Below are 18392 nucleotides of genomic sequence, written 5' to 3'. Positions count from 1 at the left end.
GAGTGGGAGGAGGTGGATCCAGGGAGGAAGAAGCGAGAAATCCGCCCCCGGGAAACAGCTCGGCGCGGCAGCGGAGCGAGGCACTTCTGTCACTTGGCGATCGCGGGCGCCCGAGCGCGGCCCCGGCCCGGCCCGGCGAGGCGAGGGGAGAGTCCGGCGGCCGCCGCCCCGCCCCACGCCCTCCCGCGGCGGCCGAGAGCCCCGGGCCGGCCGGGGCAGGTCGCGGCGGTGCCTGGGAGCGGCCGGCCGGGGGCGGCGGCCTCGGAGCGCGGCGGCTGGCGGGCAGCGCCGGATCGTCTTCCCGCGCCGTCCGGCTCGCTCCGGGCGTGCGGGGCGCGCTGCCTGGGGCCGGCCAGCCCCGAGCGGATCCTCTCGCCCCGCTTTCTCCGGTGCGTGTCTGTTTTACTTTCCGCCGTAGCCGACAGGGCGCAGCGCCCGCGGGCGGGTGTGGAGAGCCCGGCTCGCCGCGGGCTCCCTCCCTTCCCGCCACCTCAGGCCACCCCGCCCGGCGCTGGCGCGGGGCCGGAGGGAGTCCGCGGCGGGCGCCCGGCGGGGGCGGAGGGGCCGCGCCCGCGTGTGCGGAGCGAGGGAGGGCCGGAGGAAGGAGGGAAGGGCACAAAGGCCGGCGGCGGGCGCCGGGGTCCGGCCGGCCGGCCGTGGAGGAGGGGCGCCTCGCGTCCGCTCATGAATATTAACCGAGCCTGCGGCCTAGCGCGTCCCGGCCGGGCCCGGCGCCCGGCCCGCGTCCCCGCTCCTGCTCGCCGCCGCGCCGCGCAAGCTGGGCCAGGCGGGCTGGGAAGGGTAAGCCCTCCGTTTTTTTTTGTTTTGTTTTGTTTGTTTGTTTGCTTGCTTGTTTGTTTTTTGCCTTTCCCCCGGGTCTCCCGACACCTTTTTAAAAGTACATATTTGGGCCGCCCTTCCCGGGAGATCGAGATCACCGACCCGCCTCTGGAAGGGGCGGAGGAAATCGTGGTAGGTGGGTGGTGGTTTTCTTTTTCCTCTTTTTTTTTTTTTTTTTTTTTCTCTTCCCTAGGTGGCCCCAGGGAAAGGGAAAGATAGCGTCGAATGGTAGTTTGGGGAGAAGCAAGTAAATAAAAGTTGCCCGGGCTGCGGCTTCGTTTCTGTCGCTCCGGAATAATGTCCCTGAGACGGAGCTGCTCCCGAGTCCCACCCGCGGCCGCGCACACCTCCCCACCCAGCCCCGCCTCGGGCCAAGCAAAACAGCCGCCTCCTCCGGGGCAGCCTCGGGGCGCGGGGGCGCCGGGTGCGGGCGCCCAGACTCCCCCGGCTCGCCTGCAAACGCCGGCCGAGCCAGCGCTGCCGGCCTCCGAGGCTGGCTTTTTGTTTTTATTTTTTTGGGGGGGGGGGGTGGAGAGGAGCGAGCAGGGGTTTTGAAAAGTATTATTCCATTTTCATCTCGTGGGGAGAAAACTTCCGCTACGCCTAAGTGTCTGGGTGATGCCGGAGAGCGTAGACACTCTCTCTTCTGCCCAGAAAACACACTGATGAAAATGCACTTGGAGAAAAGGGAAATTCTTTCTTGAAGGCTGCACACCAACCAGGCGTGTTTGACGCAACCACCGTGCAGTTCTGAGGCTTCCCTCTCTCCCTCTCTTTCCTGATTTATAGGAAATGAGGACAGTTTTGTCTAGGAGGATTATTTCCTCTTTCGTGCGTGAGGTCCATCAGCGTGGACCGAATAATCTTTCCAAGTGGTGGAAAGGCGAACTTGGTGTAGACATGTGGCAAGGCTAAGGTCAGCGTCTGGAGAAAGTTCATGCCCTTGTAACCATTCCCTGTTCCAGGAGAGGTCTCTCTGGGAGCTGACGTTCCAGCCTTCGAGACCCACTCGGATTCCTCCTGGTCTGGGAGTCACGCCGAGGAGGAGGGGGACCGCGGTCTGCAGTTGGCCTCGTTAGCTGCCGAGAAGACCCATCGTCTTTGTTTTTCAAGTCTTGAGAAATGGACGAAGACGGTGAAGTCAGTTGAAGTCCGGAGAAAAAAATCATCGGGGCGTTTTGAAGGGGCTTCACCAAAACATTTCATTCCCTGGCACGTTACTTGTTTCACCAGCCCTGCACCTCCCGGGAGCCTGGTGTGGAATTCTTCCCCTTTTGGTGTGTGGTGGCATTCCTCCCCCCAATGTGGACTCCAAAGGGTCGGTCCCTTCTTTGTCATTTGAAATGAAATGATGGCCACACGTCGGACCGGGCTACCGGAGGGAGATGGTGACAAGCTCAAGGCCTGTGCGTCCCCCACGTGTGAGGTAAGTGCAGAGGCAGCATCTTGGGCCACTGGCCGCGGGGTGTCCTGCTGGCTGGGGGGGGGTCAGCTGACAGGCTTTGGGCCCTTTTGGACTGGTTTGTGGGAACGCCCCCGCTCGACCCTAGGGCGGTGCAGCCTTGCCCATTTTTGCTTCTAGGAACTTCCAGCGATTCTTCTGCAAGAAGGGTTTCCTCATTTTGAAACGCCCCATCATGCCCCATCACCTCAGACTTGGGCATTCTCCCCTTGCCGGTGGCTGGGAATGCTTTGACGCGTGTCTTTTCCTTCAGTCCCCGTCCTCCAGCAGTTTTGCAGTTGGGCTGCTTGCGGGGTGCCTTTGTGCATTGTCGAGTGTCCGTAGCCAAGATTTGCCCTCAGAGGTGGAGCGAGGGGAGCTGGTGACGCTTGTTGCCACGGGACCTCAGTCTCACTTTGGCTTTGGTGGGTACTCTGGCTTCCCGTTGGTGTGGACCTCTGTTCTGGGTAGAAAAACAGGTCTTTCCCCATGGACAGTTTAAGCACAGCCTTGGAAAAAAAAGATTTATAGAGTTGTAACTCCAACTCCCTGAAAAATCGCCTGCCTTTGCTGTCCTTTTATTTATGCCTGCCTTTCACGGCTCAGAAGTTCTGTGAGCCGCCCCGGGGGGTCAGGTGGCTTGCCTCGCCTTTAGCCCATCGTCTCTGGGAGGGCTCAGAAGATTCTGTGCCAGGCTTCCTGAAATTTTTTGGAGCAGGCAGGACAGAAATCAGAAAATCCATTGATTTATTACACCCATGCATCCCGTTGCCTCTCGTATTCTTTTTTTCTCTTCATGTTTGGAGTTCTGTAATGACTGTATTGTGTTTACTTGGTTATTGGGGATTTCTGTAATTTGCTTGCTAAATGTGCTGAATTTTAAACTTTACTTTTGAGCCGTCTCTATTTTTATTGACGGATTGGATAGATAACAGTAACATCCCCCAAAGAGCCTTTGCTCTCATTCTGTCATTTGTGCTTTGCAGGTGTTAAATTTTAACTTTACGGCCACGGGTTCTAGTTCTGAGTGTGTGAGTTTTGGCATTTTAGTAAAAATGAATCAGGTTAAATTTTTGTGTTTAAAGCATGCAGAAGAACTTGCTTCATGTATCTGACTTCATATTGGATTAGAAAGTTTATGCAGAAAATACAGGGAGGTAGGCACAGTATGCCACTACTGTACAGCTTTTTAGAACTGTAGGTTTGCAGTTAGAACCAGTGTTTTACTTTTTGACACCTGTAAACACCTGCTTGCAGGTAAAATGTGATTAAGTATAACACCACAATCCTCTGATCATGGTAAACCATAATAACTCCTTTTGGAAGGCCTCCCTACAACTTTGGTGATTGCTTAATGTGTATTGTAGTTACATAATAATATGTGCTGTGGTCCCAAAGCCTTATTTGTCATTGTCTTGTGAATACTTTAATTAGCATGCTATTTGCATTATATTTGCAAGAACTAATGTTATTTGATTTTTTTTTTTTTTTTTTTTTTTTTTTTGGTCAGTTAAGGGTTGTCCTGAAACCAAGAATTTCTAATAGACACATCTTGTCCTTGGCTAGAAAGCAATGTTTCCAGTTGCAAACTTGGCTTATATTAACACTGACAGTTATGTATTTTTTTAAGGACTGTGAAATTTGTTTTCATTTGGATGTTACTGCTGGGATGGCCACATTATTTCTAGTTTGGGAAACAAGAAAACATTACATTGCCTGTATTTTGCTCATTTAAAGGTTATACACAGAACTTGAGTTTGGTGTTAAGCTATAATATTGTTTGGGTTTTTAAAGAATAGGTAAATAGCTTACATTCCATGCGAAATAGAAATAAAGGGGCTATATGCAATCAGACAGCATCTTAAAATCTCAGGGTAAGGAGTAATTATTGCCTGTTTCATTGTTGTGTATTTAGCTCTCCTTGATACTTCTGAAGCATGTTAAATCTTGTATTTATTAGTAATAAAATGAGACTTGCCACTGGAATACTTGGGGTTGATAGATAATTTAAGTCTTTGACACTGCAATTAATTTTTGTGTTTAATTTTATTAGAAGTATTACATTCTGAAGTAATACTGTCATTCTTTAAAAAATTTTAGAAACCAATAGCTATGTTCCTAAATGTGTGTTTGAATAGTAAATTGGTATGTGTTTTAACCTAAAAAGAGACGAGCATATATGTCTTAATATCGATGCTGTTAATCATCCAAGAAACTTAACTGTGCAGGACAGAAGAAATCGATGCAGTGAATTAATAGAAATCTCTGATTCAGGATTTATCTAATTAGCTAACTCCACTTTTTATAGATAAGGTCTATTGCTTTGTTGGAAAACATTCAGAAACTTCTTGTTCATCTTCTGTATTAGAATCTAATTGTGTTGATACATGAATACATGTAAGCACCACTCCCCAAGAATATATCGGAAGGTTAAAAACCAAACAAATAACAGTCCTCTTCAAATAATGAATTGTGACAGTTTCGTAGAATGTATTTAAGGATTGTGCGGTAAGGATAGCACAGTTCTCTTCATACAGAATTAAATACTTTAGATATCTGAAAATATGGTTTCCTGCACTCTGAGCCGGCTAAGTGTGCTTTGGGGTGTGTGTGTGTGTGTGTGTGTGTGTGTGTGTGTGTACAGCCTCATCTGTGAAGTGTTCTGATAGCCAGCCTTGAGGAGCTTTGCTTACAGAATCACTTAGTTTAGATTTGGTGATCTGATCACCCCTTTCATACCCTATAGAGCTCATCCTTTAGGGTCCAACTTGCTTTTTTTTTTTTTAAACCAAAGGCAAAAACTTTTTCCTCAGCTTTTTAGAGCATGTTATTTTTCCTATTTCTCATATTTATTTCACTCTTTGTCTGTAGGCCCTCGTGTTGCCCAGTGATAGAATTTTTAGCACTTTTCACTGCCTGTTGTCAAGACAGACTTATTTACTAATGCTAATGAATTTCTTTCATTTTATGGCGTGCTTCTTCATCCAGCCTAGATTATCCTGTGACTACAGTGTGCCATAGCTGATGAAAGACAATGGTTGGTTGATTTTGGAATGGTGTAAATGATACAGGAAGGCATTTTCCTGTGTATGAACTCACGAGAGTTCATCCTTTTGCTGTTCTTTCTGGAATACCTGTGCACTTTGCTTCGATCCCAGACCCCCTCGTTCCTTCTCAGGTGCTCTCCTGTTCTCTGTCTCTGTCCCTTCCTCCCTCCGCTTCTTCTTCCTCTGCTGCCCCTTTCATGTTGGCTTTACCTAGAGCCAGGCTCTTGCCGTTCCTCTACTCCTCTCTTTTCTCCCTGGGTTTTAGTTTACACTCTCCCGTGGCTTTATTCTGCATGCTGGTGATTCTAAACTTACAGCTCAATCCCAGGTTTCATAGTTGATCTTCAGACCTATGGAACCTTTTGCCTCTTTACCAAACAGTTTTTTTTTTAATCCAAAAAAATGCCCAAAGGCATTTCAAATTTAACAAATTCGACTCCTCTTGCTGAGTTCCTTCTTTCTGTGAGTAGCAACGCCACCTCCTTATCTGTCCCCATCAAAGACCAGGTTAGCACCCTTGACCCTTCTCTCTCCTCATTGCTCCTATCCAAAGTCCTGTGGAGTCTGCATTCCAAATCCCACCGCCACTACCCGAGTTCAGGTCAGCGGCTTCTCACTTCCGGACTCCTCTCCCGGTTGCCCAGCCTTGTCACCAGCCAGTGCTCTGCCCGTGCAGTCGTCAGAGTGCTCCTCCTCAACGTTCCCCTGTAGAACACAGTTTTCGGGCTTCCCACTGCCTTTGGAAGAAAGGCACCTGTCCTGCCCTTCTCCTGTCATATGTCACCTCTTCCTACACTTCAGTACTGAACTGCTGTCAGGTCCGCTGGGGCAACACAAAGTCTCTCTGCTTTGGGCCCTCACAAATGCTGTTTTCTTTCACCCTTCCCTCCAGCCCCCCTCCTCCACCTGCCACCCCTCCATGCCTGATTTTGACTCATCATTCTGGTCTTTTCTTCAATTTCACTTCATCAGGAAAGCCTTTCCTGATCCTCCCAGGCTGGATTAGTGGCCCCCAGTGCGATATCCCCCAAACACCCTGTACTTTCTCAGGAATAGTCCTTACGTGTTTGTTTATCTCTATTCCCCCCTGGACTGCAACCCCCATAGGAGCAGATGCCATGTTTGTTTCTACTGTGTCTGGCTTATAGTAGGTGCTTAATAAATATTATGGAATTAATGAATGAATACATAGGAAAGGCTTTAATTTTTATTCAGAGTTCACTTAGATTCCAGTGTATTGTACTGTCTTGATGATCTGCCTGCCTCACTGATCCCTCCTTCTCAGTCCCTGAAGTTTCCTCAACTTTCTGGCCTGCTAAATCTTCATATACAGGAGGGCTCAGTTTGGCCCTCTTTTCGTCTCTCTGTGCTCAGTTTATGGTTTTACTTATTATTAAAAGTGTTTTTTTTTTAAGTTTATTTATTGATTTTGAGAGAGAGACAGCGTGAGTGGGGGAGGGGCACAGAGAGAGGGAGAGAGAATCCCAAGCATCAGACTCAGACCGTGAAACCATGAGATCATGACCTGAGCTGAAACCAAGAGTCAGACGTTTAACAGATTGAATCACCCAGGTGCCCCTGTTTTATGATTTTAAATATCAAGTGGGGTTCCATGGTGTGATGGTTAGCACTTTGGTTTTAAGTATCAAGTGTGTACTGATAATTCATATATACACCTATGAGTGTGTGTGTGTGTGTCTCCACCCCTGTTTGAATTCAGATTCCTGCATTCACCTGGCCACTCTGTCTCTTCTTGGATAGATAGTAAAGAGGCATGTCGAAAACCACTCCTGCCCACCTTCCCAGTTTTCTCCTCCTCTCAAGCACTGGCACTCTCACCTTCCAGGTCAGGCTTCTTGGAGTGATCTTTGGCCTCCCTCATGCATACCTTGCAAATCAGGTTGACTGTCTCTCAGCTTCAGTGCTTGCCAGCTTGGAGTCTGTTCTCCACACGGTAACCAGACCAGAGCGGATGGTACCGTCTCTCTGTACATCAGAGGGTCACTCCTCTGCTCCCATTCCTCTGAGGGCCTCTCATTTCCCTCAGAGTTAAAAGCCGAAGTTCTTCCATGCATAGTCCCAGCCCGCCCTCCCACCTCCCTGATCTCACCTCCTGCTACTTTCACTGTCCTCCCTCTGTACTAGCCCTTCTAGACTCTTGTATATACACACTGGGCATGGCATTCCCCAGAGCCTTCCCACTAGCCGTGCCCTCCACGTGGAACACTCTCCCCGCTCAGGCCTCTGCACGGCTCGTTTCCTTGTCTCCTTCAGGTTTTGCCTTGAGGTCACCTGAGTGTCGCCTTTGCTGACCGTTAGTTAGGTTTAGTGAAGGCCTCTCCCCTGTTCCATGACACGACCATCCCTCCTTCCTTGTTGTATTTTGCTCCCCTATCGCTTCATCTCCCTCTGGCATAGCTTATCCATCTGATTTTGCTTATTTATTTGGACAGATCGTACATCTAGAATGTGTTCAGTGCAGTTTGTTTCATTCACGTTGTATTTTCTGTGCCTAGAACGATGCCTTGCACATTATAGGCCCACAGACATTTTTTTTTTCCCAATGAGCGAATGAACGAGTGAATCAAGACTTAAGAAAAATTCCAAAGTGTTATTGAGTTTATCTATGGGTACATAACATGTGAATGCTTAATTTAGATGAGACAGAAGTGTGTAGGGTGTTTTGTCTCTGAGACCTCCGTTTCCGTTAGGACCAACTGCTGTTCACATTTTTGGTGCCTTTTTTCTTTGCATCTTTCTTCCCTTTGGGAAGCTGGTATCCAAGTAACAGTAACCCAGACAGTGTGCAGCAGAAATGAATGAAATGATTTGCACTAAGAGGTGAGATAATGGTAATTAATAGACTGGTGGATGGGGAATCAGGCTGGTGGGGAAACTATAAAAAGATAATATGTCTGTATTGGTGATCTTTTTCTTCTTAAAATGAATGGCCAATGTATTAATGCTCTGTATTAAATATTGTTCATATCATAGACTTTTCATTGTAAGTTAAAATTGTTCACAACATTGACTATGACAAAATGTTAGCACTTGTTAGTTCTAGACGATGAGAATTTGGAGTGATATTATTTTTTGTATTTTCTCTTTGTTGCCTGATTCCAAAACTGCAATAAGAAGACACCATTTACAGATTTTAAAAAATAAGCAATACGTTACTAGTCTTGCGAAAATTTGGTTTCTAGGAACCCTACACTGCTTAAAGTAATACTTAAATACTTTTTGAAAAGGATTCATACTACTCAAAACAGTACTTAAAATTTTTTTTTTTTTTTTTTGGGGCGCCTGGGTGGCGCAGTCGGTTAAGCGTCCGACTTCAGCCAGGTCACGATCTCGCGGTCTGTGAGTTCCAGCCCCGCGTCGGGCTCTGGGCTGATGGCTCGGAGCCTGGAGCCTGTTTCCGATTCTGTGTCTCCCTCTCTCTCTGCCCCTCCCCTGTTCATGCTCTGCCTCTCTCTGTCCCAAAAATAAATAAACGTTTAAAAAAAAATTTAAAAAAAAAAATTAAAAAAAAAAAAAATTTTTTTTTTTTTTTTTTAAAGCATGTGTTTTTTTCCAGTGGAGGCCTAGGATTCACTCTAGGCTAGTTGTAGTACCATGTAATCTAACACTGTTATTTAAACATGTGTCCCTTTGTATACCTGAGTCTAGATGTCAGAATATCATTGTGTGTCAAAAGCTTTGTGCTGCAGGTTGGGATTAAAGGTAAAGCCTGTCAGAATTAAGAATGGCAGCAGTAGCCAACAGCAAGTATGGAGGGACATTTCCGCAGGAGTCCGGATTTGGCTGTATTGAGTGGGACACATAACTAGATACAGGCCATCAACAAATGAGTACCCCGGCCAAAAGAAGATTTCTCCACACATTGTTCGTGTTCCTTAGCATTCGTTTCTTCCAAGCTAAACATTTTATGAAGTCCTTATTCCTTGATTCCATAATCTCTGATCCTTTCTTCATTTCTGTACTTTTTACCAGGTCGGATAATCTAGCATGAAAGTGATAATTCAGTTTCTTTTGTTCTCTGCTCTGTGAAGGGACCTGTCATCTTATTATATTTAACAACATGGTGATTTAAGTATGAGCAATGCTAGTGTCGCTGAAGATGCACAGATGCTGTTATTGAATGCAGCTATCTTCTATTACAGAAAGACCATATGGTAGGCACTTGTTTTTCTTTCTGGTTGATGTGATTAGATTAGTAAAACGAAAGGTTAGTGGGCTTAAAGATTGTCCTGTTATTTATCTAATTTCAATTGACCAGAAAGAATTAAATATGTTAAATCTGATGAGCCTTCTGTAAGTTCTATTGGTCTGGAGGAGGAGGACATCTCCATTTAAAAGCTTAATTCTGGATTGTTTCCACCAAAATAGTTTTTTAGTTGAAATTGTCTTATTCTTAAAAAAAACGAGTATTGTGCAAGTAGTTTACTTCATAAAAAAATATGGAAGATGGCCTTTTGTACTTCTAAAATTATCTGAAAGACAACTGGTCACCTCGTACTTAGGTCAAAGAAACTAAATCTGATGGAAATTGTTTTTTGTAAGTCCTCTTTTTTTTCCGGTTATCTATTACTATGCAAGAAATTCTGCTGTGTAGATTTGTGAATAAGAGAATAGATCTAGAGCCCAAATTTGATATTTCTGAATATTCATCTGTTTTGGGGAAATATTTTAGGCAGCCCAGAGCTAGCTATTACTACCAAAAGATGGCAAGTTAAAGAGCGTATTTACTTTTCCTTAGTCGTACCAGCTGCTGTTGAGTCTTCTATTTGACATTGGGTGTGTTTTTGATTCAGAATTGGTTTTTTTATTGCCTTTCCCTCTTGTATGTGTATCCCTGTTCTAGATCCACATCTGGCACAATTATGAGTAGTGCTACATACGCGACCTGCTCCTGATCCTGCAACTTCTTTTTCCTTCTTACAACCTAGTGAGGACACAGTCTCTTGACTTACACTCTTGTTCACGGCCTTAATCTTTAATACAGCTTGACGGAACTTACATTCTTAGGAACATTTTGTTTTTCCTTTTTCTTACAATGCGGAGAGTATCCTTGAATATTGATAGATGGAAAGCTGGACTGATGATTACATTTCTTCTGGATATGTCTTAGCTGTTATGATCTTGGGGATTAATAGGCATCATTTTTTTTGTTTTAACCTCAAGATATCTAGACATCTGTAATCCCCAGCATTTTGCTAATAAAGATTCAGTATTTAAAAGAATTTGTGTTAGCTTGGTCAAGGAGACCTACTTTCTCCTCTGGATTCTGCATACTGGCTTCTGGAAACATGTTACCTACCGAGTGAATGTGAGGGGAAAGAAATGCTCTGGGCACCTAGTTGAAATCATTTCTTTATTTTAATGCTTTTAGGAAATGTTTTCAATTTATTTTTTTTTCCATTTATTTATTTATTTTTTTTTTAAATTTTTTTTTTCCAACGTTTATTTATTTTTGGGACAGAGAGAGACAGAGCATGAACAGGGGAGGGGCAGAGAGAGAGGGAGACACAGAATCGGAAACAGGCTCCAGGCTCTGAGCCATCAGCCCAGAGCCCGATGCGGGGCTCGAACTCGCGGACCGTGAGATCGTGACCTGGCTGAAGTCGGACGCTCAACCGACTGCACCACCCAGGCGCCCCTTTTTTTCCATTTAATAATATATTACTGACACCCTTCTCTCCCCATAGGGAAGATATATACAATTGACCCTTGAACAATGGACATTTGAACTGTGTGGGTCTAAAATGTGGACATTTTTTGACAAAGAGAAGACAGTGCTGTAAATGTATTTTCTCTTCCTTATGATTTTGTTAATAACATTTTTCTCTAGCTTACTTTATAAGAATACAGTATATAATACATATCATATACAAAATATGTGTTAGCTGACTGTTTCTGTCATCAGTAAGGCTTCCAGTCAATAGGAGGCTATTAGTGGCTGAGTTCTGGGGAGTCGAAAGTTACACACAGATTTTGAAGTGTGTGTGGGTTGGCACCCCTTCTGTGTTTATGTGTCTCTGTAGATGGATGTGTGTGTGTCTCTCTAGATAGATAGACAGACAGACATATACTTAGACACACACACATACGTGGATCTTACCAATTTGGTAAGCGCAGGAAAAGAAAATTACAAAGCACTGTACCAAGTTATTTTCAAGGATTGTAATATGGAAAAGAGATAAGATTTATTTTGTATGCTGTGAAGGGCAGAACTAAGGTCAGTGGATAGATAGATGAGCCAATTGATTGAGCTCAGTATTCAGAAGATTTTTTTTTTTTTTTTAATAGAAGGTAACTGAAATTGAATGTGTTCTTTGCAAATAGAATGACCTTCACTTGGGGAATAACAGACAGAATTCCTGCTTTGGTAGGAATTTAAGTCAGACCAATTTGGGTGATCGTTATAATCACTTGCATAACTTATAAAACTACAGATTTTTGTTCCCACCATTAAGCTAATGAATTAGAATCCCTGGAAGTGAGACTGAAAAGCCTTAACTTTAAAAAAGATTCCCTGGTGACCTTCCAAGTTTGAGAACAACAGGCCTAAATGACATTCATAGCTCCTTCCAAAGTCTGAATGAATTCTTATGGTACCCTGATTTTGGAATTTTTCTGACCAAATTGAAATCAGTATAAAGAAAACAGGCAGAAATATGGAGACACAATTTAAATGACTAAGCCAGCGAACACTTCGGGATTAACATTACAATTTTTTTCTTCTATTTGTAATCGTATATATTTCTACAGGTCATTGGTATACCAAAGTAATATTCGTTTCATATCAAATAAACTTTAAGTCAAAAGAGCACTTTAAAATTCAACAGTGAGATAGTCCCACTTTTTTGTATGTTATATTTTAATCAGAAGTTAACATTTTAAAACTGATAGAATTCTGACTCTGGTCATATTGAAGCTATTGTTACCTTTTAGCTGTATTAGAAAAGTAATTTGTTTCATGTCATTGACAGAAGGGTATATTTGAGCAAGTAACTGGTAGAATAATTTCTTTTGTGCATCTTATAATCATTTGTTCATATTAACTTTGTGTCAAGACTAGGAAAAGTTACAATGGCAGAAAACATATATATACACATTATCTCTATATATGTGTTCTTTCATATATATCATTCATGTATATATATGGTACTCTTTATCTGAGTATACATCCTGAAGAGTTTCAGAAAGCATTCTAACGTAAGTAATAATTATTAACAGAATAATTTCCTCTACATACCCTTCCTCTTTTAACACTAGCCCCTGTTCTGTCTGTCCATTGAATCCATTTTGTCTTTCAATCTCATGGACTGTGAGATGCACTAGTTATCCACATTGTGTTATCACAATGCAAATACAATGTAAGCTAATTATAGAGTCCAATGGCTAATTCTGCAAAAGAAGCAGGATTTCTTGAAGTCATTGAAAGTAATGTTGGAGAAGGAGCAAAGCCACCGACCGACCGGGGGAGGATCTGACAGAGTGAGACCAGTAGAGAAATGGAGAGGCATAACGGAGGTTGATAGGCATCTCAAAAGAGAATGATTTGAATTCACAGGATTAAGAGAAGCCTTTGAGAAAACTGATGTCCTTGAATGTCATGGCAAATATGCGATGTATTTCTTTTCTTCTAGGAAGTGATGTTTATCTTAGACCCCATGGTTGAATCTCTGTTTGCCAAGAAATACTAAAAAGCAGGTATGAATACATCGATAGAAGAAGGAATAGCAGTGGTGAATGGACTTCCTTTGCTTTCTTTTCCTAGGTAAAGACTGTTTCTGAGAGTTAATAGGAAATCCAAACTTCACTAGTTGCCTTTGATGCAAAGCTGTTTAAACAGAGGTCCATGGCTTGCTTCTTCAAAGGTCCTGCTGTTACAGTAGTTGTTAGATGCCCAAATATTTTAGGGTTCTGAATATTTTAGATACCTTGGCCTTTAAAATTTTTTTTAAGTTTATTTATTTATATTTTGAGAGAGAGAGAGCACAAGCAGGGAAGGGGCAGAGAGAGCAGGAGGTAGAGAATCCCAAGCAGGCTCTGCACTGCCAGCATGGAGTTCGATGCTGGTCTCAAACCCACAAGCCATGAGATCATGACCTGAGCTGAAATCAAGTTGGACACTTAACCAACTGAGCCACCTAGGTACCCCAATGCCTTGGTGTTTTTAATCCCTTTATTGAAGTATGATTGATATGTAAAAAGCTGTACATATTTAATGTGTACAGCTCAGTGAGTTTGGGGATAAGTATATACCATGAAATCATTCCCTCCATTAAGGCTATAAACATAATCATCACCTCCCAAAGTTTCCTCTTGCCTCTGTATTATTGCTACTGCTATTTGTACTATTATTATTATTGTTATTTTTGTGGTAAAACCCGTTAAATTAAGATCTATTGGGGCGCCTGGGTTAAGTGTCCGACTTCGGCTCAGGTCATTGATCTCACAGTTTGTGAGTTCGAGCCCAGCATCGGGCTCTGTGCTGACAGCTCAGAGCCTGGAGGCTGCTTCGGATTCTGTCTCTCCCCCTCTCTCTGCGCTTCCCCTGGTTTCTCTCTCTCTCTCTCTCTCTCTCTCAAAAAAGAAAAAAAAATCCATCCTCTTAGCAAATTTTAAGTGTCCAGTGCAGTATTGTTAGTTATAAGCACTGTGCTGTATAGTAGAACTCCAGAACCTTGCATAACTGAAACCTTGTACCCTTTGACAAGGGTTACACTATACACTATAGACTTAGTGGGAGAGACTAGGTGTCATTGGAATCTCCCTCGGGGTGGTATGAATCAAATAGAATCCCTCGCTGAAGATATTGACAAAACCTCATTTCATATTCATAGTTTATGGTTACTAGAACTGCATCTGCTCTAGATAAGAGATAATGCAAATTCTCTTCAGTTTAGAGGAACTTGGAGGAGGAATCATTTTTCCCTGTTTAATCCTTAGCTTCTGTCACCACTCTCAGCTGCCTTTAATTTGATCATCATAATCTTTTATCTAACTCTTACCTTGAACTAGTTGCTGAAACACTGTGTTTGGATCAAGCTGGATCTCTAGGAAAAAAGGCCGATACTTAAGGCTCTGAAATTTTCGTATGTCTTCAGGATGCATAAGGATACCAAAAACATATGGCTTAGAGAGTGAATACTACTGGATTTTGCCAAGCTATGGTGAAATGTTTAGCAGATTTTTGACAGTATGTCTTTTCTAGTTGGCTTTGAATTGACAGCGGACCAGATAGCAACTTTATGTCAGTCTCTGGAAAGGATTTCAAACTTTAGAAATCAGTTTGTGTGACTAAGAGGGAAAACAGAAGATACTGATATCAGGAATAAAAGAGGGGACATCATTTAGAGCCTGCAGACATTTAAAAAGATGAAAAGGGGATATTATGGGCAACTTTATGTCTGTGAATTTGACAGTTTAGATGAAATGGGCAAATTCTGTGTAAGAATTCTGGTACCTGTTCAGACTTGTTTGCGTTTGTGGGGGGTGTGGGTTCCCACCCCAGGCAATTCCCCAACACCAACTAGGTGTCCTACAGTTCTACTCAGTTCTGACACTGTATACCTGGAGATAACCTCCTAGCATCAGATCATCAGATCCCACAGATTAAGGGCTCATTCCTGGAAGGCAGCCCCCTCCCTTCAGCTGCCAGGTTGTTGTCTGACCCACCAGCTGTAGTTGGCTGTAGATCAGAGGTTCCTACAACCCCCTCCTTGGGTTCGATTAGTTTGGTAGAGTGACTCACAGACCTCAGAAAACCATATTACTGACTAGATCACTGGTTTATTTTAAAAGAATACAATTCAGGCACAGGCAGATGGGGGAGATGCCTAGGGCAAGGTGTGGGGCAAGGGTGTGGGTATAGAGCTTCCATGTCCTCTCTAGGTGCACCACTTTCCCCAAATCCTCACATGCTCACCAACCTGGAAGCTTTTGAACCCCATCCTTTTGGGTTTATAGTGAGGCTCCATTACATATGCATAATTGATTCAATGATTCGCCACTGGGGAATGATTCGAACTCCAGCCCTCTCTCTTTCCCTGAGGTCAGAGGGTTGGGACTGAAACTTCCAAGTCTAATCACAGGGTTGGTTCTCTTGGCAACCAGCCCCTATTCTTAGGTGCAGTCCAAAAGTCACCTCATTAACACAACAAAAGACACCATTGTTGCTTTCCCCACTTAGGAAATTCCAAGGGTTTTAGGAACTCTGTGCCAGGAATGGGGATGAAGACCAAATATGTATTTCTTATTATAAATCATAGTATCACACCTTGGGAGATACAAATTACCAAAACTGGCACAGGAGAAATAAAAAAAATCTAACTAGTGTCAAAAATGTTAAAGAAATAGAATTTGTAATGAAAAACCTCCCCACAAAGAAGACTGCAGATCCTGATGGCTGCACGGATAGAGTCTATCACGTGTTTAAGAAAGAAATCCTACCAATACTATACAAACTCAAAATACGAGGTGGAAGAACACTCACCCTCTCCTTTTTATGAGACCCAGCATCAGCCTGGTAATAACTAGACAAGAATGTTACAAGGAACGTTCAGACCAAGAACCATTATGGCTGTAGATAGAATTCTTAACGAAATGTTAGCAAGTCAAATCTGTCAGTATATGCAAAGGATAATAATGTCATGATAAAGTGGGAGTTATCCCAGAAATGAAAGCTTGTCATTTTAACATATTAATAATGAACAAATTTAACAATTTAACATAATACAATTAAGGAGAAAACTCATATGGTCATCATCTCAGTAGATGCAGAAAAAGCATTTGACAAAATTTAACACTCATTCCTCATAAAATCTCTCAGAAAACTGGAATATAAGGAAATTTACCCAATTTGATAAGGGAGTTTTATGAAAAAAGCTCCAGCTATCATATGTGGAGAAATCTTGAATACTCTGCTAGCAAGGTTACGAACAGGGTGAGGATGTCTGCCCTCAGTACATCTATTCAGCAATGTACTGGAGTCCCTACTTAGTGTAACAAATCATGAAAAGGAAATGAAGGAAGGAAAAAGGGAAGGAAGAAGTAAAACTCTTTATTTGCAGACAACATGATTGTGCACATCGAACTTTGTAAGGAATCTACCAAAAATACTTTCTAGAACTAGTAAGTAGATTTTGCAAGGTCACGAGACACAAGGATACAACACTACTGTGCAGAAATCAGTGTATTTCTATACACTGAACAATTGGAAAATGAAATAAAAACATAGCCTGATTTTAATATCTTAAAGACAACCTAAATATGGAGAGATACCCTATGTTATGGATTGGAAGACTCAATATTAAGATATGACTTAGCCACAAATTGCTATATAAAACCAGTTCAATCCCAGTTAAAGTTCTAGCAAGGCTTAACAAAATTTTTTTTTATAAATAAACAAGTTAATTCTAAAATTTATTTGAAAATGCCAAGGACACAGAGTAGCCAAAACTGTTTTGAAAAAGAGTAGTTTTATATTACTTATTTATAATACTGTTTTATAATGTTGAAAGCTACAAAAATAGAGACAGTATAGAATTGGCATAATGATAGATCTGTATAGCAGTGGAAGGCAGTGGAGAGTTGGGAGACCCTTGTGTGTGTATTTGATCATTTGAATTCAGTGAGGTTATTCAGGTTATTCAAGTAGATATCCATATGGACAAACATGAACCTTTACCTTACATCCCACAGAAAAATCAACCCTAAATAGATCACTGACATACATGTAAAAGCTAAGACAATAAACCTTCTAGCAAAGAACAAAATATGTATGATTTTGGGGGTTAGACAAAGAGTTCTGAGACAGGACACAAGAAGCACTAACCAGAAAAAAAAACAAACTGATAAATTGGATTTCATCAAAATTAAAACCTTTTGCTCTTTGTAAAGCACCGTTAAGAGAATGAAAAGCAAAGCCACAGGTGGGGAGAAAATATATTTGTAAAACATATATCTGATCAAAGACCTGCTTCCAGACAACCCAGTTTTTAAAATGTTGAATGTTAAAATTTTTAAAAAGTTGAACTACATACAAGAAGATATAGGAACCGTATTTCAGCACAGGAGAAGATGTTCAGTGGTGTCAACCATTAGGGGAAAAAATGCAAATTAAAACTACAATGAGCTACCACTGTACTCTTACTAGAAAGCTAAACGTAAGAAGAATAAAAGTACCAAGGGTTGTTGGGTAGGTGGGGCAGCCATACTCTTAAACATTGCTGAGAGGGATGCAAAATGACACAGCCATTTAGGAAAATATTTTGGCATACATTTATCATGTGGCCCACTCCTAGGTACTTACCCAAGGGAAATGAAAACCAATGTCCTCAAAAAGACTTGTACATTAATTTCATAACAGTTTTATTCATAGTATTCCCAAATTTGAAGCAACCCCAAATCCATCAATAAATAATGGTATATCCACATAATGGAATGCTGCTCAGAAATTTAAAAAGAAGTATTGATATACTCAACAACACAAATGAATCTCAAAATGTTGAGAAAAAAAGAAGCCAGACTTGGAAGAGTACGTAACGTCTGGTTCTACTTACATAAAATTCTAGAACTGAGTAAACTAAGCCTTAGTGACAGAGCGCAGATCATGGGTTGCCTGGAGCTGGGAGGGCTTTGATTGCAAAGGAGCATGAAGGGAGCTGGGGTGATGAAAATGATCTTGATTGTATGGTGGTTGTGGTTATATGGGTATCTATAGTGGTCAGAATTCACTGAACTGTGCATTTTATAGGGGTGCACTTTCTTGTATATAAATTAAACTTCATCAGAATTTATGTAAAAGGAAAGCAGTTTGACAACACCAGATTTTAGTTAGGATGTAGAGCATCGTGACCTCTGCTACACTGCTGATCAGAGTGTAAAATGCCACCATATTTTTAAAAACCTTTGTCATTTTCTTATCAAGTTCAACGTATACCTACTTTATGATCTAGCATTTTCATTCCTACGTAATTACCCCCAAGGGAAATAAAACACACGTTCACACAAAAGGCTTGTTCAGGAATGTTCATAACAGCTTTATTCAAGAT

General features: G+C 42.4%; 1 protein-coding gene across 1 annotated transcript in view; it reads left to right on the top strand.

The window, feature by feature from the left end:
- Positions 1 to 445: 445 nt before the first annotated feature.
- The window catches only part of ARHGAP21 (Rho GTPase activating protein 21), a 137887-nt gene continuing 119940 nt past the window's right edge, over positions 446 to 18392 (top strand). Inside the window, 2 exon segments of the mRNA XM_047866336.1 lie at positions 446 to 801; positions 1806 to 2266. Of these exon segments, the coding sequence (XP_047722292.1) occupies positions 2189 to 2266 (78 nt within the window). The 5' untranslated portion in view covers positions 446 to 801; positions 1806 to 2188.

This window comes from Prionailurus viverrinus, chromosome B4 (genome assembly GCF_022837055.1).
Source record: "Prionailurus viverrinus isolate Anna chromosome B4, UM_Priviv_1.0, whole genome shotgun sequence".
Classification (NCBI taxonomy): domain Eukaryota; kingdom Metazoa; phylum Chordata; class Mammalia; order Carnivora; family Felidae; genus Prionailurus; species Prionailurus viverrinus.
This window is presented reverse-complemented; position numbering and strand designations above follow the sequence as displayed.